The sequence below is a fragment of the Balaenoptera musculus genome, chromosome 1 (genome assembly GCF_009873245.2).
Source record: "Balaenoptera musculus isolate JJ_BM4_2016_0621 chromosome 1, mBalMus1.pri.v3, whole genome shotgun sequence".
NCBI classification, from domain to species: Eukaryota; Metazoa; Chordata; class Mammalia; order Artiodactyla; family Balaenopteridae; genus Balaenoptera; species Balaenoptera musculus.
Genome location: NC_045785.1, coordinates 33,048,228 through 33,070,730, shown reverse-complemented (window position 1 = coordinate 33,070,730; position 22,503 = coordinate 33,048,228). Strand labels below are relative to the sequence as shown.

Here is a 22,503-nt window from a genome sequence, read left to right as displayed (position 1 = left end):
TCCAATCCAAACCTCCTAAATCAAAATCTGTATTTCAACATGACCCTTATGTTGTTCACATATAGACAATAAATTCTGAGAAGCACTGTTCTACAGGAAGAGCTCAAACAGCACAGGACCTATTTTTTAACAGTCCACCAACCTTTACCTCCAAGTTCTTGTTTAAATGGTTATCTGATTTGATTGTAATGGTGGAAATGTCATCTTCCAATCTGGAGGCATTGAAGAATGAAAAGATATAATTGGCAATTAAAAGAAAGTGACCTAAGCATTAAATTACAGCTAACTGAAGGCTAAATGGGATGTAAGGAAGGAGCTTAAAGGAGGATTAGATTTCTCGTTAAGATTCAGCATTACTGCCTCCCCACCTGCCCCCCAAAAGACAAAAGTTAGCTTCTTCTTCCCCCCTTTCAAAGAGGTCTAGAAGGGTAAAATTCAATGCCAAGAAGTCTATTAATTATTGTTCCCAGAGTTCTGCTAAGCAGGAATACAGTATTTTACACAATCATCCTGGTGTACAATCATTTTGGTATGACTTTTAACCAACTTCAATTCCAGCTGAACACCATCTGGGTTTATGGACAATGCAGAGCTTTCAAGAGTGAGGAGAGCCTGATGGCCAAGCTGAGATGAAAGACAAATTGCTTTTGCAGAACACAGACCAAAACGACTGGGGCCAATGTCTCCAATACATCATGAACTATATCATCTAGCAAACTTCAATTACTTGTTTTTGGAACATCTTTGTCCCAGTCTTAGAGAGACCACAACACCTTATGAGTATTCTCATAAGTTTTATTTATGTTTGGATGGTTTGAACATATGGATTTTTTAAAAAATCTGGTAGACATTTTGAGATGTCAACCTAAGAGGCTCTGGCGTATCTGAGGAAGTCTGGTTGTAAGTGCTGTTGAGTTCTGGAAAGGCAGACTAAACACTAAAACATCAGCCACATTACACAGGCAGAAATGCAGTCAGAGAAGCAGACGCCTTCTTCGTGTGCCATAGGCAGAGGGAAAATAGAAGTTTTACAAACGGACTTTATTGGATTGCATTCTCACTCAAACTTGGCACTATGTTGCTTCACACTAAATCTGAAGCAGAGGAATCTGATTCATTCAAATATTTAACATGCACCTATTATATGCCAAACATCATTCTAAGCATCTGATGTAAGAGATACGATGGTAGCAGTCTAGGAGTCTTCTCTCAGGGGTACACAGGAGGAAAATTTTAGTTAGCCATCAGTAGGAGAATGATTAAAGATGACTTTCCTCCTTGATCTTCTTTCTCCTTACTCATAAAACTTGAACTAAAAGTGAATCCCTCAAAGTAACCCACTTTTTAAAAAAATAAGTTTATTTACTTATTTATTTATTTTTGGCTGCGTTGGGTCTTCATTGCTGCGCGCGGGCTTTCTCTAGTTGTGGTGAGTGGTGGAGGAGCTACTCTTCATTGTGGTGCATGTGCTTCTCACTGCGGTGGCTTCACTTGTTGCGGAGCATGGGCTCTAGGCGCGCCGGCTTCAGTAGTTGTGGCTCGCGGGCTCTAGAGCACAGGCTCTAGTTGTGGCGCACAGGCTTAGCTGCTCCACAGCATGTGGGATCTTCCCGGACCAGGGATCGAATCCATGTCTCCTGCATTGGCAGGTGGATTCTTAACCACTGCGCCACCAGGGAAGCCCCAAATCCATTTTTAACCTCTGAAGGACTAGCTGTCTAGCGACAAAAAGTTGGTCAACACCACGATCTGCTCTGATGTCAATCAAACTTGAAAATTAAACCAAGTAGGATAAAAATCAAAGCCCACATTCCTGTTCACTGCAGCATTATTCACTATAGGCAAGAAACGAAAGCAACCCCAATGCCCACTGACAGATGAATGGATAAACAAAGTGTGGTATGTACACATACACAGGAAATATTATTCAGCCTAAATAAGGAAAGAAATCCTGTCACATGCTACAACATGGATGAACCTTGAAAACATTATGCTAAGTGAAATAAGCCAGGCACAAAAAGACAAATACTGTATGGGTCCACTTACGCGAGGTACCTAGAGTGCTCACAGAAACAGAAAGTAGAATGGTGATTACCAAGGGCTGGGGAGAGGGAAAAGTGGGTGGTGGTTGTTTTAAGGGTATAAAGTTTCAGTTCTGCAAGATGAAAAAGTCCTGGAGATCTGTTTCACAACAATGTAAATACACTACTGAACTGTACATTTTTAAATGGTTAAGATGGTAAATTTCGTTGTGTCGTTTTACCACAATTAAAAAAAAAAATCAGGGCTTCCCTGGTAGCGCAGTGGTTGAGAATCTGCCTGCCAATGCAGGGGACACGGGTTCGAGCCCTGGTCTGGGAGGATCCCACACGCCGCGGAGCGACTGGGCCCGTGAGCCACAACTGCTGAGCTTGCGCGTCTGGAGCCTGTGCTCCGCAACAGGAGAGGCCACGATATTGAGAGGCCCGCGCACCGTGATGAAGAGTGGCCCCCACTTGCCGCAACTAGAGAAAGCCCTAGCACAGAAACGAAGACCCAACATAGCAATCAATCAAGCAAACAATCAATTAATCAATAAAATAAATCTTTAAAAAAAAAATCAAAAATCAAAGTCCAACAAAATACAGAAAAGCTAGGTGCTGAATTTGAACTTCCAGAGTTTATCTGACCGCTCGCCTGAACCTGGATTTTTTCTGCGCTCAAGCTGGAGGACAGACTTGCTGCACTGGCCTAGTCCCACCATACCCCAGGAGGGCACTAGTTTTACACCAGGCTGATCCCAGCACTAAAACCTGATAAGCTTAAGCATGAGATTATCCCCTCAAAACATGCACAAAATACCCCACTTTTGACTTTATAATTTCATTGTTTTCCTTCCTTCTGTTTTATATCTAAGATAGTACAGATAACTACCACCTTTAGACCGCAGAAGAGAAAGAATGATTTTTCAGTGGAAATCCACCTGTGAACACAGGCCACTCCGAGAAAGCTCAAGCCAAGTTCAACTGCTGAAAATCCCCCATATAAACAAACATGACCCACAGGTACATTCAGAATATAAATTAGTTTCTCTACCCCTGAAGTCAAGTGGGCATTTATCACAGTAAGTTATTTTGTTTATTTTATTCATTCATTACCTGTTTATAGTCTGTCTCTCCCACCAGAATACATGTTCTGTGAGCACAATGATTCCATCTGTCTGGTTCACAATTGGATCCACAGTAACTAGCATAGCCATAGTAGGTGCTTAAGTATTTGTCGAGTGAACAAATAAACTGACTACGTATGTTAGAGGTTAAGGACCAAAACTCTAAGAAAATGCAACATGAGTTCTACATCAAGAAGGAATCCAGTGTTTGCTCTGCCAGGATGCTAACATTGATACCTTCAGGGCAGGAATGACACATCTAACACAGAGAGCTCCTTCAGCATTTGCTGAAATGACACCAAATGGAACATTCTTCATTAAGGATATGACACCATACTCTGACTTTTATTGCTTCAGATTCATCACTGTGCCTGACTCAGTAACTATTTAATAAATACTTATCAAATAAATGACTCTGGTTGTAATTACTACGTTGTAAGCTCCTCAAGGGCCAGGGTTTTATTTGATTCTTCTATGTCAGAGGTTCTCAACAGGGGATGATTTCAGCCCCCAGGGAACATTTGCCAATGTCTAGCAAAAATTTTGGTTGTCACAACTGGAAGGGGAGTGCTACTGGCTGGCATCTACTGATTAAAGGCCAGAGATGCTGCTAAACACCGTACAATGCACAGAAGAGCCCCTCAAAACAAAGAATTATCTGGCCCAAAATGTCAATAAGGCTGTTAAGAAACCCCAATCTAAGTGTATCTTTTGACACCTGGAAAGAGTGCCTGCTTACAATAGATTTGTTGTTGAATAAACTGCCCAATAGTTTTCACCAGGTCCTAGGAATTTGGCAGGGCCACTAAATCAGGCTTAAGAAATGACCTACAGCTACTGGAGGAAAGTAAGCTCTGCTTTTCTGCATTCTCTAAAAGATCTGCCTCACATTAAAGTATCTCCAAGTCAAAGCATCCACTATACATCCACATGCCTAAAGAGAGCCACTAAGATATAAAAAAAATCCTTGTAGTTACCTCACCTAAGGTAAATTATATTTTCATTTTCCTATCCAAAGGTCAGAAATGAACTCTATTTTTGTAAATGTGCTTGAGATTAAAAATACTTTATTCTAAGTTTTGGTTATTCATCTCAAAGCTTTTACACTCTTTAGAAGTTCCTCATTCTTCCTTACCACTGTTAAATTCCGGATTTCTTCCATGACACGAGGCCAGAAGGACTGTAGGCTTTGCTGGGCATCACTGCTGCTAGCACCACCAAATCCTCCTTCTGTGGACATTCTGACAACTAAAAACAAACACATACATGAGATACATTAGAAATAATAAAGTCAGACTTTCTGTCCAGGTTATTTATAGCTTTCCTTGTGGATGTTTTCACTAATTCATTCAATTTCTCAGCCTGAGAAGGTATACAAAATTGTGCTGAAGGGGTTTTTCACACCGACTTAAGTCTTAGCAAAAAATAAGGAGGAAAGTTTTCCCTTCTATCCAGCTCATACCGCAGAGACTAACAAGGAGCTCCAAGCAGAAAATCTAAAATTGCTAGAAATCCAAACTCAAATCCTAATGTGAATCAAGGACTTTTAATGTCTTATTTTGCGGAGGGGAAAGAAAAAAAGGCACTTGGTTGCCCCAGTCTGGTCCATAATTTTCAATGCCATTCTCTCCAATGTTTTTCAAGTTCTATGTGGCTTCTCACACTCCATGCCACAGCCTGCGGCACATACATTAAGGGTCCCCAGTGATTAATACTGTACAGAAATGTAAACCCAAAGTCTTAAAAAATAAGAGTCAAGTTTATTCTTTTGTTTTAGACACTGTGGTCCCATTTCTTTGGGGCTACTGATGATTATTATTCTTTCTAATCTCAAGCTAATCTGCCTCAAAGGACACAAAAGCACTAAAGCCTAGGCCAATAATTGAGTGGATGACACAAAGTCTCTGAACTGAAATCACTTCCCAGTTCTTTCCTTACCTGAACCATGCTGTTAGGCACAAAGCCAAACAAAGCACACCACCAACTGGAAGCTTTAAAGATGGTTGAAAAACATTGAAGAATTAAATTTAGGACAGAGAAAAGAGAGTCAGAACTTGCATTTGGTCAATTGCTTTGTGATGGGGGAGGGAAGATGAATAAGGATCCCCACCTCAGCTATAAATATAGGTAACACTGTAATGTCTTAAAAGATTTACAGGGGGGAAGTAAAAAACTCCAGATGGCTTAAATGCTTATCTGGCAAATACTTACACCCAAGAAACAGTTTAATTAAACACAAAGAGCAAGAAACTTAGTGATGTCCTAAGAATTTCTACTCTGGGAAACTATTTGAAAAGGTTTGACCTGCCAGTGACAGGATGCTGGTGGACAGCTATGTAAGTCATTAAGAACTAATTCTGAAGGGCTGGAAGGAAAGCACCAAAGCCAGGTGTCACATGACCAAATTGCTACTTTCCAGGCTTCATGTGGATGCATGCTGGGCACATCACTCTCTATCAGCAGAATGGAATGAAGGCTGATAAATCTAGGTTTAGACTGTGAGGATGTTTGATTCACTCTTAAATGTTTGCCTGGGATTGTCCTAGAGGTCTCTAATTTTTTTTCCCCTTTTTCTTCTAAAGGAAATGATGAGAGGAAAGAAATGAAAGGAAAACAAGAGTACAATCTTCAAAGCAGATTTCACTCTGGTGTAATGACATTAGTGGCTGATGATGTAATGGGAAAAGGTTTGGAGCCAATTTCTGGTGCTGGAGGCCTACAAGCAGCTCTATACATCAACAGGAACTCTAAGTGCTAGGAAGCAATATGATCTTGGAGTTTCTGGAGAGAATTAAAGTGGAGAATGTTGAATCACAGTTGGAAATGACTAGATAAAATCTTGAGTCCTAAACAACCAAGTAAGATCCTCTCAACTCAGCTCCCATGACATTTTCACTTATCACCATATGCACATGGCCTATACACTATTCTCTTAGATGTATTGAGAACAAAGAAACCAAGGTAATCTACAGAAATTTAATTATTTAGTTTTATTAATAGATTCTTACGAGGTACTCATGACAATGATGAGAGTGAGACTCTAACCTTTTTAAATGCGGCAAATAAAATCTTTCTAGAAATGAAAATAATTATCAAAAAACTTTAAAAAGAATCTAACCTTTCATTGTATGGACCCCTGTACATGACTGATCTTAACAGAATCTGCCATGAAAACTGCTATGGTCAAAGGAGGAAGATGCACAACTGCCAGTGTGATGTCTCTGTATAACTTGCTAATGATGAGTAGGTGTAGTTTGAGTGCAAAGGCCTGTGAGATTTAGAAAGTTGGTAACCAGTTTTGATTGTCCTCTGATCTCTTCCCACAAACATTACCAAGGTACACAATTCAAGAAGCATTTTTAAAACCATCTGTGCACAGTCTGCTTTTAAATCTTGAATTGCCCCAACTAAGGATGTGCTGGCGCAATCAGTTTCCAAACATCTGTGCAGTCAATAGATTATGAATGAATCTTTGGCTGGCTCAGAGCCACACACTGTCAGAGTGGGGGTTGGGTACAGAACAGAAGTTAACAAATCTTTCTGGAACTGACAAATGTATTAAAGGTTAAGTTTTTAACGTGAGAGACCTGTTTGAATTAGAAAATCATAAATGGATAATGGTAAAAGAAATTCAAGTCAGTAATAATGTCCTTTACATTTTACTGCATCATAGAAGTTTAAAACTGGGGGGGGGGGAAAAAAGGCATTAAGAACCACCCAGGTCAGCTCCTCTAAAAGATGCTTACAGCTCTACTTCAAGCTCTGCCCACCTCCCTCAATCCCACCCTAAGTAGTCATTTAGCTTAAACAGGAGCTCCTCCCGCTATAGTTCTAAGAAACTGGCTCACTGGTAAGGCATTCTTTTCCATCTTTGGACAGCTCTCACTGTTCTTTACATTAAGTTGAATTTACAAACAAAGGATCATTTCAGCTTTTGATTTAGAGTTACAACTTTTATGCTTTTTCCATTGAGAAACCTCTTTTCATAAATTCCTGACTCCAAAAAAATAAAGGTACTATACTTTCATCAGGGACAGAAGATCCTCTCATGAGGAAAAAGAGAAAATGGTTTGGAGCATGTTTTCTAGCATCTCTGCACAGAGATGATTTGTAGCTAATTATCCTAATATCTCTTGGGGGACTTCCCTGGTGGTCCAGTGGTAAAGAATCCGCCTTACAATGCAGAGGATGCAGGTTCAATCCCTGGTCAGGGAACTAAGATCCCACATGCTGCAGGGCAACTGAGCCCGTGCGCCACAAATACTGAGCTCGCGTGCCTCATCTAGAGCCTGCGTGCAGCAAACTACAGAGCTCGCGCGCCACAACTGCAGAGCCCACACACCCTGGAGCCTGCGTGCCACAACTAGAGAAGACAAAATCCGCACGCCACAACTAGAGAGAAGCCCGGGCACCAAGACGAAAGATACCGCATGCTTCAACGAAGATCCTGCGTGCTGCAACTAAGACCCGACACAGCCAAAAATAAAATAAAAATAAATAAATAATAAATAAATCTTAAAAAAAAAAAAAATCTCTTGGAAGAACATAAATTGTTACTATAAATTCCTAGAAAGTGAGTATTTTTATTCAAAAGGCTTTCCCCAAAGCAGATCCAGTCTTCACATGGGGCTTTAAAAATTAGATCAAATGTCACACAACAGATCTTACAAAAACAAGTTGGTGTTCTCAATATTTTCTGACCGTGGCAAAACTTAACATTAAAATAATAAAACCTAATCATAAACAAATTTTGCTCACCAAACACCCAACAAGTTAAAAAATATACAGTAACCTTAGTTAATTTTATCACTTATTTTAATAATTAATACATAAATTGCAACTGAATTGATTTTGCTACAGAAGTAGCCTACTTACAACATCTACAACCCATGTCAAATATGCCAGGTTCATCTTCTAGAGTGATAAGAAAGGTATGTATTTAAAAGTAAGAAAGAGATTTATATTCCAGGATCCTTTTTATTCCATGTTAAATTGCTATCACTATCATGAGATAAAGCTATTTATATATAGTAAGACCAAGCCGCATTAGCTTAGATGACTCTTATGAAAAATGCCTAATAGAATTTCCCAGATTTAGTTCATAATTAATATTAGATTTATTATTCATGTTCATTAATTAGATTATAAACACTTGAATAAGACTGCCTGTTTAACTATTTAATAAAGACTTAAGGACCAGATGAAATATTGAATGTTTGTTGCTATAAGAAATCTCAACTCCCATTATCTCTTAATTTATCTGGTTTTAAAAACAGTTTGCTTTCCAAAACTAAAATGGGAAGAATCAAAGTCCATCAAGAAAAGGCCACTTCTGCAATGCTCAAATCAACTGCCATCTCTCCACAAGTGTTCTCTAAATAACCCCAAGTGATCACTCCTTCCTGTAAACCTTCAGAGCCCTTAATCTGTACTTCTTCCTGCCCTCACCACATTACCTTGTATGATCATTATTTATGTATTTCTTACCATATTTCCCCTTCTGATTTATAAGCTTGTGGGTAGGACCTGAGCATGATTTATCTCTGGATTCCCTCACAGCACCTAGCTCAAAGCCTGAAAAATAATTACTTCTGAATGAAGGAGCAAGAGAGTTGTTGCATATGGCCTTTCTGAGAAAAAAGAGGCCTTTGGAAAGCCTGGCCCTGAAATAAGACTTATTGGGACTACAAACTATCCTAGGAGTTTCAGAATAAACGAGGTTCTCTCTGGGCCTTGAAAGTATAAGTAGGACTACAATCAGAAATCCACATGACTTGCCGAAGTGAATTTAAGATAAAAGGGCATGGGACTTCTCTGGTGGTCCAGTGGTTAAGTCTCTGCGCTCCCCATGCAGGGGGCCTGGATTTGATCCCTGGTCAGGGAACTAGATTCCGCACGCCGCAACTAAAGATCCTGCGTGCCGCAACTAAGACCCGGCTCAGCCAAATAAATAAATAAATAAAATTTAAAAAAAATAAAAAATAAAAGGGCATGATAGGAAGGGGACACACACACACACACACACACACACACACACACACACACACACACACACACACACACACACACACACACACACACACACACACACACACACACACACACACACACACACACACACACACCCTGGAAGTTGCAAGGCAGACTGCAAAGGCTAGAAACATGGGTGCATACCATTCCCAAGCGTAAACCTTTTGAAAGTCAGAATCTTCTCAGAAAGGTGACCAGGATAGATTAGCAAAGTTTGAAAAACTAATGACAATAGGTAAGTAGGAGAAGAAGGGGCAGGGGGGAGACCTGTGTTTGGCCACTGCCAGGAGGATAAGGAGAAAATCATGGAGGAAATGGGAAGATTCAATCAAATTGGGATGATTCAGTCAAATTGGGATGATTCAATCAGATCACTCAAGGATAGACAATTTGTCATTCTAATATCTGGTTACTCTTTATCATTCTTGAAGAAATAGACCTAAGGAGTTTTCAAAATATCCCAGAAGCAGAGTGCTCCTCCTTTAAGATTCCCTTGGAAGTCTTTCAAGCTCTTTCTTTCGACCAGTTACCATTCTCACCAAATCCTCCCTTAGTAATATGCTAGACATGGAACAGGATGTATCCAAATGACCAACCTCATAAAATACAAAGAAACATAAGGTTTTACCACAATATTCCCTAGTTTCTAAAACTCTGCACCTTTAGGTTTTGGCTATTTCTTGGCATGTACCTCACTCTCTCTACAAAAATCCTTTACATTATAATATGCCTAAACCCACAACACAGCTCTCTGACACAACTGAAACCAAATAGATATTGTTGGGAGATAATACCTAAATCCCTATCATCACAACATCAAGGAAAAAGGACCACAGAAAGTTCCCCTAAAATGAAGCCCAATCCTTGCCCAATGCTGCTTCCTATTAAAATACTAGAGCTGCCCCATCCCAGGCAGTCAAATTTTACCTAAAAATAATGCTCTCATTGTCAAATGCAAGCAAGTATCTCTTAGCTCAGTTGTGACTGAAAAACAAATCTAAACACTGGTACCATCTTTCATCTTAATGCACCACCACCCCAATCCAACTTGCAGCCTTTAGGCCTTTCAGGCTGAGAATGTCCCCAATCATTCCTATGTGTCTCCAACTTAACATACATCAAGCATCTCCCTATGTTCAAAGCAAATTAACTTCTTCACTTGCTTTTTTGACTTGCATTTTGATCATGTTTTCCTGTCATTAGATGACATGCTTTTTATTTTGCCCAATTAGCAGCACTATCACATGCATTTTATGTTCCAGTACTGCTCAGGTATTTATTGACATTAGTTCCAGGCTTCTTTATTTGAATTGGCTAAAACTGTTGGGATGTTATATTTCAAATGGGGAATGAGAGATAAAGAAAGAATATTAATATGAATGAATAAGAAGAAAGGGGGTAAGATTTAAGCTAACTTGTACTTGTTATTTTAGATATTCTTCCAAACTACAAAGAAAAGTGAAAACTAAATTTGAGAACTAAAATTTCTGAAACAAAACAATTCCACCGGAATTCCCTGGTGGCGCAGTGGTTAAGAATCCGCCTGCCAATGCAGGGGACACAGGTTTGATCCCTAGTCCAGGAAGATCCCACACGCTGCGGAGCAACTAAGCCCGTGCGCCAAAACTACTGAGCCTGCGCTCTAGAGCCCACGTGCCACAACTACTGAAGCCCACACGCCTAGAGCCCGTGCTCCACAACAAGAAGCCACCGCAACGAGAAGCCCGCGCACCGCAACGAAGAGCAGCCCCCGCTCCACGCAACTAGAGAAAGCCCGCGTGCGGCAATGAAGACCCAACGCAGCCAAAAAATAAATAAATAAATACATTTAAAAACAAAAACAAAACAATTCCACCAACATCAAGCTGGTTCTCATGTTTATACAGATGGACATAAGGACCATTATCAATCACAATGGCTAAAAAGCATTTCAAGCCTTAAGGAGGCATATGTTCTCCACAATAAAGCCAACCTTACACTGACAATTTCAGGAGAAAAATAACAATGTTCTGGCAATAAAAAGACCTATTTTGTGAACTGGTCTGCTGCCTACAAGCTGGTGGCCTTGGGCCAGTCACTTCACTAAGCGATTCCAGAAGCAATGTGTACTGAACACATACTCCAAAGGCCGAAGGGGTGGTCTGGTACGGAAGGCCTACACTTCACTGCTTGAAGATGTAATAAATGAATGAATACAAGGGAAGGCAGGGTGACTAGAGAGAAAAGAGGGTTCAACAGTCCTTTCTTTTTTTTTTTTTTTTAACTTTTTGGCCGTGCCACATGGCATGCGGGATCTTAGTTCCCCAACCAGGGATCGAACCCGCACCCCCTGCAGTGGAAGCGCTGAGTCTCAACTGCTGGACTGCCAGGGAAGTCCCTCAACAGTCTTTATTTAAGCTCATCTAAGGTTTCTACTGAAGCAAGAAAGCACTAAGCCTAGTGCCAGAAACCTTACTACTTAAATTCTAAACATAACTGGGTACCAGATGGTCATACTTACTGGCAGGTTATTACACAGTACCCCACTACTCTAAGAATGAATAATGTAGATCCCTTTCCCCAATCCCAAACAATGCCAAGTTCAGTGTTTGAGGGTGTGTCTGTCTCGAGCTCCAAAAGGTTAAAGTATGAAGCCCCTTTTCAAACTGCTTACAGGAGAAATCATGCTTTCCAAAAGACTATGGGTTGGAAGCGGCTGCATACTACTCTCCCTAAAGATCTGCTCACAAAGATACATTTTCAAGTTGGCAGCAGAGATACTCTTCCTTCAAAAACAAAACATGTTTCTGTTTGCTGTCTACTACAACATAATCTTTCAAACAAGGGCTAGATCATAATACAGTGTATCTGGGAAAAAAAGGAAGGCAGAGCAACTGGTATAAGCAATGAAACTTAACAGGAAGGCATGACCAGAACATTTAAAAACCTGTTCCTGTGGAACAGAAATGGTATGTGAACATCTTACTTCACATAGTTTCTTCCTCATGCCTTTACTGATATTCAGCTTACATGACATGTACGTCTATACACTGGCATATATGACAGCAACAAAACACTATCAGTATTTTGTATGATGGAGAAAAAAGACCAAATATTTTAGTGAAGTATTCTAAAGCAAGGGTCCACAAACTACAGCCCACGGGCCAAATCTGGCGTGCAGGCTGTTTTGGTAAATTCAGTTTTACTGGAAGACTGCAGCCCCCATTCACTTACATTGTCTATGGCTGTTTCCACGCTACAACAGTAGAGCTGAAGTGCCAGAACAGAAACTGCATGACCCACAAGCTGAAAATATTATCTGGCCCTTTAGGAAAAAAAAAAAAAAAAAAAAGGATCTGATAATATAATGATGGGGAAACTGAGTGTCAGAGGTTTGAAAAGCTTGCCCTAGATCACACAGCTGTTACATTGCTTCCTCACCTGTTCAACCTCCATTAGGAGTAAACTAGGCCAGCCCTCTCTACCCTACAGAAATATTTGTTAATCTCTCTGACACTCCAACCTGATGAAAGTAAATAAATTCTTGAAGGAAGAATGACAAGTACGTAACTGGGTTTTCAGACCCTGAGCCTCAAAGAGAATTCTAACATGAGCTGGAGAAAGAATAGTGCCTGTAGTCTGAGCTAAAACGTAATCTAAAACAAAGAGCCATTTTGCTTACTGGATCCCCTCTGAGACTCAGAAACTCTAAGAACAATCTTTTGCCCAGCTTCTAGCAGGATCCTGTGTTAATGTATGCCCAGGAGAGGTGAAAAGTGTGATTCTGAAGAATGTTTCAAAGATGCCAACTTAAAAGCTTTACAGTTTTACCCTCAATTGGTCTTCACTCAGCTCAGTGCCAAAGATATCAGTATCATTCCAATTTTACAGATAAGAAAGCCGAGGATTGGGTATCTTACGTCACCTGCTCAAGGTCACAATATAGTAAATGGTGCAGCTGGAAATACAAAAGCTCTAAAATTCTGTTCTTGATTTAGTACAGCTTGTTCATTCTCACTTTTTGTTGCTTTAAGGTATGTGTATATTCAAACCGTCCAGGGAGATGAGCAGTCGGCTTGGATCACTGACTCAAATCCTCAACCCAAAAGATCATTTTTATCCACTTGCTCACAAAATCTCTGTGGCAATCACAGAGATGCTAATGGCACTGCTATCTCCTATCATATAAACATCCTTCTCTTATTTCTCTGTTGTCTCTCTCCTTGCTCCATCACTCTCTTTTCTATTTTATCCTTCCCTCTTGCTTGTCTCTAGGACAGTCAGTAGCACCTATGAATACTCAGCAGCAAACAGTGGGGGGCAGTAAAGTACAGGGTAAATACATAAATAAAATGTATTGGACTTGGAAGGTTCTTGCTCTCTGGCTACTAACTTGTCACTTAACTTCTTGAGGCCTCTTTCACCTCACAGGGCAGCTGCAGCACACAAATGGGAAAGACACGTTAGAAGGCCTTGAAAAATACCAAGCATCATATAAATGCCAGATGGCATATCAAAATCACTGCTCAGAGCTAGATAAGACATCTACTCCTGGCCTGAACAGTCTCAAACACAGTACCAAGCCCAAAGACAAATCTCCCTCATGTACTGTAACAAGTAACCCAATTTGCTTCTTTCTCTCTCTAATTTAGACTACTTACTTTATTTTTAACATGTGTCCTAAGAGTCTTGCATCAGATGCATGGAAACAAATGCAGTAAGAAATCTTCTTCCATCTCTTTTATATGCATAAAATAATTTTTAAAGCCCTTTAAACTATTAAATTTAGAATGAATGTACTAGTTCCAAATAAAGAATTCAAGATGGAAATGACTAGGAGTGCTCTTAACTTAAATCCTTGGGAATGTCAATGATCAGTAGCCATACAGGCTCTCCCTCTAGACAAATCCAAAAATATGAAAATTCTTAGAACACGTCTCCTTGTTCACCTCAGACTTCTGCAAGCTGAAGGCATGTGGCTGTTCTGTCTTGCAGAAGGAGGGCAGAGGAGACCTGAAGTCTAGGCAGCATCCTACCCCATCCGGCCCCACCAACCAAGAAAAAAATTCAACACAACACTGAGCTCTGAAGAGAGCTCTGGCTGCTTCTATCTCCATCCAAGATCTTGGAGTAAAGGGAATATATTCTGAAAGCAGTAATGTTTGAGACTATCTCATGGATTGAAACCAACTTTTTAAAGTTTTTTGGGACTAGCACTGATAAGAAGCTTGCTCTCACAGTATGCACAACTATAAGAAATAAATATACCCAGTGACCACTAAACTTTTTTCTCCCCAAGAAACCATTCCTGGCACCCAATAAAATCTATTTCTACAATTATCATATTCACTTTCTTCAGACGTATATTGAATATTATTATTATTAGGCACATTATTTCTTAAGCCTAAAATTTCCATGCTCCTATTTTCTCCCCAGTTCTTATGTAACTGTCTTTGTTTCTGACACATCCTCAAGGGAAACATGCCTTGCACATAGTGGGGACAGTCAGTAGCACCTATGAATAGGACACATATACTGAATAAACAAATACAAGCTCCTCAAGAACTACTTCAAGACCCCAAGTATCTTTGACTTTACTCTGGGTTCTTTTCTTTGAAATGTGCATACGGGGAAATCCCTTCTCAAGTACCTGAGCTCAGCTGTGCAATGACCTTTGGTAGTAATACAATGGAAAAGTCAAAAAAGAGTGGGGATGGGGAGAAATCCGTTCTACTTTAGAAAATGTAGCAGAAATGTACATAATTATCTAATCATAGACTCCACTGGAAAATGGAATATTGTGCTGGTGAGTTAATCCATCTAAATACTGGAGAATTCTCGATTAAAAACCTGGAGGGTGTTATAAGAGTGTCAGTAAGAGCCTGGCTGTATTGATTTGGCTGTATGGATTCTGCTGATTCACAGACACACTGAATTCTCCCCTCTGCTTAGTGTCTTTTAGCATTGATTTAAAAGTTAAAAGAAAGCAAGCAAGAAAGGGCATGAGAATAAACAAATCTTCCAAGTCAACCAAACTCTAAATCCCCCACCTCCGTGTATACAGCTGTCAGGAACAGAGAATGTAAAGATCACTTCAAAGAATGCAAAGCAACTGAGATGGTTATGCTAATCCCTTGCGTTTGTACATGCTTTACACTTTGGAAAGTAGCTTTCTTTACGTTATCTCATTTGTTTTTCACTACAAACACAACACAGGTACTAATATTCCCATCTGACAGATAAAGATACTTTATCCAGGTAGACTGAGGGACTTGCCTTAGGTTACAGGGCAAGTATATGCCAGAGCCAGAACCACAACCCATATGCCCTTATTCTCAGTTTTGTGCTCTTTCACGGCATGTTCTCTTCCCTCTTTAGAATTGATAACTCAGTAGAGGACTAAGAATTTAAGAACCTGTGGATCTTCTCAGCCTGGAACATAAATCCATCAAGCCTTTTATCTTTAGTTTTCCTGATCATTCTCCTGGAAAAAAGTACTCCAGGGACTTCCGTGGTGGCACAGTGGTTAAGCATCTGCCTGCCAATGCAGGGGACACGGGTTTGATCTCTGGTCCAGGAAGATCCCACATGCTGCGGAGCAACTAAGCCCGTGCGCCACAACCACAGAGCCTGTGCTCTAGAGCCTGCGAGCCACAACTACTGAGCCTGCGTGCCACAGCTACTGAAGCCCAAGTGCCTAGAGCCCGTGTTCCACAACAAGAGAAGCCACTGCAATGAGAAGCCCGCGCACCACAAGGAAGAGCAGCTCCCGCTCACCACAACTAGAGAAAGCCAGCATGCAGCAACGCAGACCCAATGCCACCATAGATAGATAGACAGATAGATAGGTAAATAAATAAAGTACTCCAAAATGCCAAGATGTCAGATTCTTACACATTTCGAAGTGGAAAGCTTAAGTTTTTCAAGCTTGTTAAAGCTGCAGTTGCCCACAAGGACTGGGACTTGGGGATATCTGGTCACCAACCAAGAGGAGAGATAAAAAGGTCCAGTAGATCAAGTTCACTCTCTGGGGGCCTGGTGATGAGAAGTCACTCTATCTTTTCACTATAGTTCAGAGGAATAGCCTTAGCCTAGCCCCCCTTACTGGAGCTGTTTTCATAGCTGCACACTTATAGGAGGAATCATCTGGTTAAATTCTATGCAGTGTTTCAAAATTACAGCCTTTGCAACACTGTGAACATGGTGATGATGTTATTCTGATTCTGCAGCCATTACTCCCAGAATCAAAATCCCTGTTCCAACTACCTTACTAGGGATAAAACTAAGATTATAAATCACAGCTAAGAAATACAAAGCAACTGATTATTTACGAACACCATGACTCATCTAAAAATATCAATCTCTGTGGTTCAAGATAAGAACTCAAATATAAGAGGTGCCCAATACATACCACAAAGTATAGATTTGCACAGCTAAAGAACACTATAGGTTTCCCTGGTGGTGCAGTGGTTAAGAATCCGCCTGCCAATGCAGGGGACACAGGTTCGAGCCCTGGTCAGGGAAGATCCCACATGCCACGGAGCAACTAAGCCCGTGTGCCACAACTACTGAGCCCACATGCCACAACTACTGAAGCCTGCACGCCTAGAGCCCGCCCTCCGCAACAGAGAAGCCACCACAATGAGAAGCCCGTGCTCCGTAACGAAGAGTAGCCCCCGCTCACTGCAACTACAGAAAGCCTGCACACAGCAACGAAGACCCAACGAAGAAAGAAAGGAGGAAGGAAAAAAAGAACACTATAGAACACCTAACACAATTCTAACCTCATATCTATTTGGAAATCCTTCAACTAGTTATCTGACCTTAGTGAATTTAGGATGAACACAAGACAATTTCCCAACATACTGGTAGTACTCATACTAGTATATAATCTATTTGCACTATGTTTTGTTCTGAAAAGAGGGTTGTGTTCACCTATCTTGTTTGACAAAAACTTTAAAAATCACTCCATTAACTGCAAAGTACTATGTTTCATACAAACACATTACATTGCTTAGCTACCCTCAAGGGTAGTTTCATGGGCATTTGGCCAATTAATTACCAGGAGAGAAATAATCATGGAGTTCAAGATACAAATAACCAAGTAAGATGGCTGGAAATTTACCACTGTTTCTCTAGTGAAAAGTTTCTTATTGCCTTTATTTTAGACTGAGGATAATTACAACATACCTAGCCTAGAAATCTGCTAAATCCTACAGATGAGGCTATCCTATTCCTGGTAATTTACTGTGTGTGCTGCTCTTCAGTGTTATCATGACCATGTGTATATAAATTACTTGCTAAGTAAATGTTGCCAAATTCCTACTTGTGTATTTATGGCTGGCTTCATGCAGAATGCTGTCATTTAAGACTTTACAAAGCTAACACCAGTAAGATTAAGCCTGATGCAACTCAAGAAAAAAAAAAGTCTTTGCATTGGATGGAGATGTGGGTGTATACTTAGAGCTTAAACAAGAAAGCTTGAGGTTATGCATGCACACACACAGACATAAACATACACATAACTAATCTCAAGGAGCTAATGCATAACATTTCAAGGAAATACTTGTACTTCTTCAGAAAAAGTGAAGGCCAGGTCGTAGGGCAGTATTTCTAATCTTTTTCATATCAAGGCACACACAGAAAATGTGTTAGTATTAGCTTTCTGAATATTTAACCTATGGGCTGATACTGATATCCTCGCTCAGTTTAACTTGTGACAAGATCGTGTATCACGCACGGATACTCTAAGTATTCAGAGGAAAATGTGGGCTGGTAGCAATACCTTCACTTTGTTATGTTTCCCTAGATAAGGGAAGATATAGATATTCTCTAGTTTTAACTAAATTAACATTCCAAAACAGAACAAGTGACTTTTTAGAGTAAAGAATACTAACTCATATATGACAGCTGCACACTCAGATAATAGGGGTGCACAACCAAAACAGCTTAGAGAACACTGACCTAGAGGACTCCACCATGCCCATTTCTAGATGTCTCAACTTCAGGGGCCAAACTTTTTTGCGTTTCCATCATTAACAAGAAGCTTTATTCTTCTGGTCCTCTGCCCACCTTCTCCCTTGATTCTCCCATCCATTCTCCAGGTTCAGCTATGATCTTTATGAGCTTAAATTCCAAACATATGTTACCAATTCTGGTACTTCTCCAAAGCTCCAGTCCTGCTTGCTAAACATCTCCAACTGGAAAGCCACCCAGAACTCAAACTCCTTTTGTCTAAAATTACATCTATCTTCTTTCCCCAAACCTGCTCCTTCTAACTTTTCTGTTTCTATCCTCCAGTTTCCCAGGCTTGAAATCTGAGTCATCCTAGACTCTGTTCAATTCTAATCAACTGCTAAACTTTGTAATAACAGTGTCCATCTCCTGACCTTTCTTCACATTGCCACTATCTCTGTTCAGGTTCTCATCACTTCATGTAATAATAAAGATGACGGTAATAGCTAATGCTATTCATTTAGGACTGTGTGCCAAGTATGGTTCTAAGCCTTTTACACTGCTATCTCTTTTAACCCTCATAATAATCCTAAGGATTGTGAACCTAGTATGTGAACTCAATGCATAATGTTCACTGTTTCTACTGTCCTCTACTCATTTCTACATAATGATGCTTAATAAATCTTATAAAAGCACAGCTCTGATAATGCCACATCAACCTATTACCCAAAATCTCCAATGGTTTCCCATTATCAAGCAGAGACAGTTCAAATTTCTTAGCCTGGCAGTCAAGGCCCTCCAATATCTGACCCCAACTTACTTCTTCAGACTTCTTTCTTTTGCCACTCCTTCCTGTCCCTAACTCATCTCCTTATGTTCTAAGCAGACTAGACCATTTACTGCTCTCTTCAGCCCACACTACACTTTCTGAATCATGACCTTCCTCCTTCTGTTCCCCATGCCTGAAGTGCCCATGTGCCTACCTCCCTGAGTCCAACACCCAGTTAACTGCCTTCCTTCATTCCTAAGCCAGAAGAAAAGGTCTCCCCTCCTCTGAATTCTGTGTCCTTTGCTTGTACTTTCCATATCAGTTTCATATACTTGATATACATCACCTGTCTCCCCTATCAGATTGTTAGATCCTGTAGTAAAATTTTATTTGTATACATTTTAAAAATCTCCACATAAATGAGACATGCATGCAGGTGAATTAGTGAAAGAACTATAAAGCATCCAACTTTAGTATTTTCTCAATGGTAAGAACTATATAGCTTAGGTAGATAAAAGAAAAATTCATTGTGTCTGGATACTTCCAGTCAAGAGGGTCTTCTCTTTAGTTTTCTATGTAATTGAAACTATGGAGACAGACCAAAATGACAGTACCCCCAAGAAAAAAGGATAACCAAGTGAATCAGCACTGCTGTTTGCTGTGGTTATTTTAGTCTCCCTTCTTACTCTGAACTAAGGAACACAAGGTCACAAGCTATGTTATGCCACTTTAAAGTTAAACATTTACAAGGTTTTTTTTTTCCCTTTAGTTCTGCCTTTACACTAGAATTTACCTTCATTTCTTATCCTTCAACTGCCCTTTTTCACTGCAAGATGTAGAACTGTAATTTAATTTATAGTAAATACTCTTAGAGAAAAACTTTTGGTCAATTACTGAACAGTGGAGTCTGGCTTTAAGAGAAAAATTTAAAAATTTCAAGCAGTTTAAGATCTACCAGAGAATATGCAAAATAAGAACAAAAATGAAACCTTAAACTACCCAAACACACACACGTGCAGATACATAATACTACTTTGCTGGTAGTAGAGATTAAAGTTAGCATAGTTAAAATATTATTTTGGGAGTATACAGACAATGATTTCTATTTCAGTCTTGTCAAATCCTTAAAATGATCCTGGGATCTCTGTTTATTAAATACAGGTTGGCTTTAAGGACACACTCGAAGAAGCAGGCCCTAACTTGTTTGGGAATTAGCTTGTTCTTGAGGTGTGTTAACAACAACAACAAGACTAACTGGCATGCAGGTGTTGTATTTGTGTACCTTAGTTTACTTCCTTGTAATGCATATAAGTGACCCAGCTCTCTGGGACAGCTTAGCCAGGTGGGTACCATTAGCTTCCTAGCTTATTCTCAGCTTTCTGAATAAGCAACGGGCTGAGGCAAGAGATCTTCAGATCCCAAAAGGGACAGTAAGTCTGCTGCCACAGAAGACTTTCTAACCACCAGACTCCACATGAAGACTTCTGAACCTCTTCCATGGCCCACTTTCTCTCTGTTCCTTCTGTGTTCAAAGAGCAAACCTGTACAGATGTACCAAAAAGGAAGACAAATATGAAAAATAAGAAATAAACACAGCCTAGAGGAATAAAAGAAACATAGAATGAACTAAGCAGGAGTTGAATCTCTGACCAGCCACTAAAAAGGCCAGTCATTAAAAAGCTGAAAGACTGAGACAACTAACCTCTCTGGGCCTCAACTTCCCCACTTTACAACAAGGGAACTAGGCTAGATCCCTAAATAATTTCCATTAGGCTAACTTAAGACTATATAAACTCTGTATGCATATTTTATTGGGAATAGGGATAGGCAAAAATAACTTCTTTCACGAAGAAGACCACGTATAAATGATTAGCTTTAAAAATGCTTTTTGGGTTACTGGAGGCTCCACAAAAGTATATAGCTTCTTTAAAAGGAGACCCCCATCTTGTTTTAGGAACAAAAAGTTCCCAGTGACCATGACTGCTGTTTTCAAACATACACATCCCTGAACTAGAATTTTATTTGCAGAGGTCAATGCCAATTTTGCCAAACCTTATTCCATCTTCTTATGATTCTTTCAATGCACAGAAAGGAGGCAGACATCAATGCTGACTGACCATGCCTGAGAGGAAATTACTTAATAGGACAGGAAATCAAATAGATCACAAAATATCCACTACCACCACCCCCAGTTGGGGTGGGGGAACCCTAAAAATAGATGACACCAGGCATGTAAAATGGGTGAGAAAGAAATCCCCATGGGTTCCTGCCATTTACCCTGGAAATGTATCTCACAATAGGTATCAACTGTGAGAAATTCATTCCCGCATTTATATTTTGATGAGACCAAGTATTTTTTTTTAAAGTCTTCATCCCAACATTTACTAGCTTACTACTACTTTGCAAGCTAAAACTACCTCCCAAGTTTGAAAACTGACAGAAAAGAGATCATATGACCACAAAGCAAACAAAAAGTGGCTCCCGTTTACTTTATAAATATTTGGTACACAAACTAAAAATGTTAACCCCTGCTTGGTAAACATCTGAAAATATCACAACCTACCTGCATTATATTGCAAATCTTAGTATCCAATCAGAACAGGTTCCCAGTTTTTATTCTGGGAGGTTCCTAAATCTAACAAGGGTTTTAAAAATATCAGTGTTCTCATTTCATCTTGTTCTAAGAGGCCCTTAATTTTTGACAGAAGGGTTAAAATTCTTCCATAGGAATCTTGGTAAAGGAATGTTTGATGGTCTCAATGTCTGCATTACATAGGGTCCTGTCAGCATAAACAGGTATATGCAGGTGAAGGTATGTGAAACCAGATTAAAAAGAGATGTACCAGGTTTAAACAAACTCTTTTGTAAACATATTAAAATAATGGCATTTTCTCTTTGATGTCACACCTAACTCCATAAGCATTTAACCCCTAGTTTAGACTAGTAACAGCTAACGTTAATGCAGTACTTCACAACTTGCAAAGCACTTTGACATACATGATCTCATTTGAGACTCACCACTAAATAGAAAGGTGCTATTTTTAGGCTCCATTTTTACATGTGAGGAAGCTGACACTAAATGGCTGACTTGCCCAAGCTCACAAAGCTGGTGATAGCTGAACACAGGTCTCCTGCTTTTGCTACTGCACAATGCTGCCTCAAATAATGTAATCAGAGTAAATAAATGCCCAAATCTCAGACCCCATCTAAGTCTCCCCCGCCAACACACGCACCCACCCTCCAGCCTAAGTTATAGTTAGCTGTAGGTCTTTGCTCCTTATGGAAGTAGAGTTTTCTTCATTTCTCTGGGAAACATTTATTTGGCTAAAGTGTTAAATGAGGAGATCATATTAACACCATTCAACATATACTGGAAAATATCTTAGTCACCAGGGGCTCTGCATAGGCATGCCTATGTGCACTTTCCCAGGTTGTAGGGCAGATTCTCAGAGTCCATGACCCTAAGAAGGTTAACAACCCAGACTAGAGGCAGTAGCTACGTATCTTTCCAAGAAGCTAAATCCACAAAGTTCTTAATTTAAAGAGTTTTATCTAGGCCTCATTCTGTGAGCCATTTACCTTCTGCCTCCCCCGCTCCAGGCCTTCTCCCAGGGCCAACAGG

General features: G+C 40.0%; 1 protein-coding gene across 5 annotated transcripts in view; it reads right to left on the bottom strand.

Moving 5' to 3' along the window:
* NFYC (nuclear transcription factor Y subunit gamma) overlaps positions 1-22,503 on the bottom strand; it is a 62,732-nt gene that overhangs the window by 25,294 nt on the left and 14,935 nt on the right. For all 5 annotated transcript variants that reach the window (XM_036844231.1, XM_036844205.1, XM_036844214.1 and 2 more), the window contains one exon: positions 4,284-4,396. In XM_036844231.1, coding sequence (XP_036700126.1) covers positions 4,284-4,388 — 105 coding nt within the window. In that variant the 5' untranslated portion in view covers positions 4,389-4,396. Of the gene's footprint in view, positions 1-4,283; positions 4,397-22,503 lie in introns of those variants that run through there.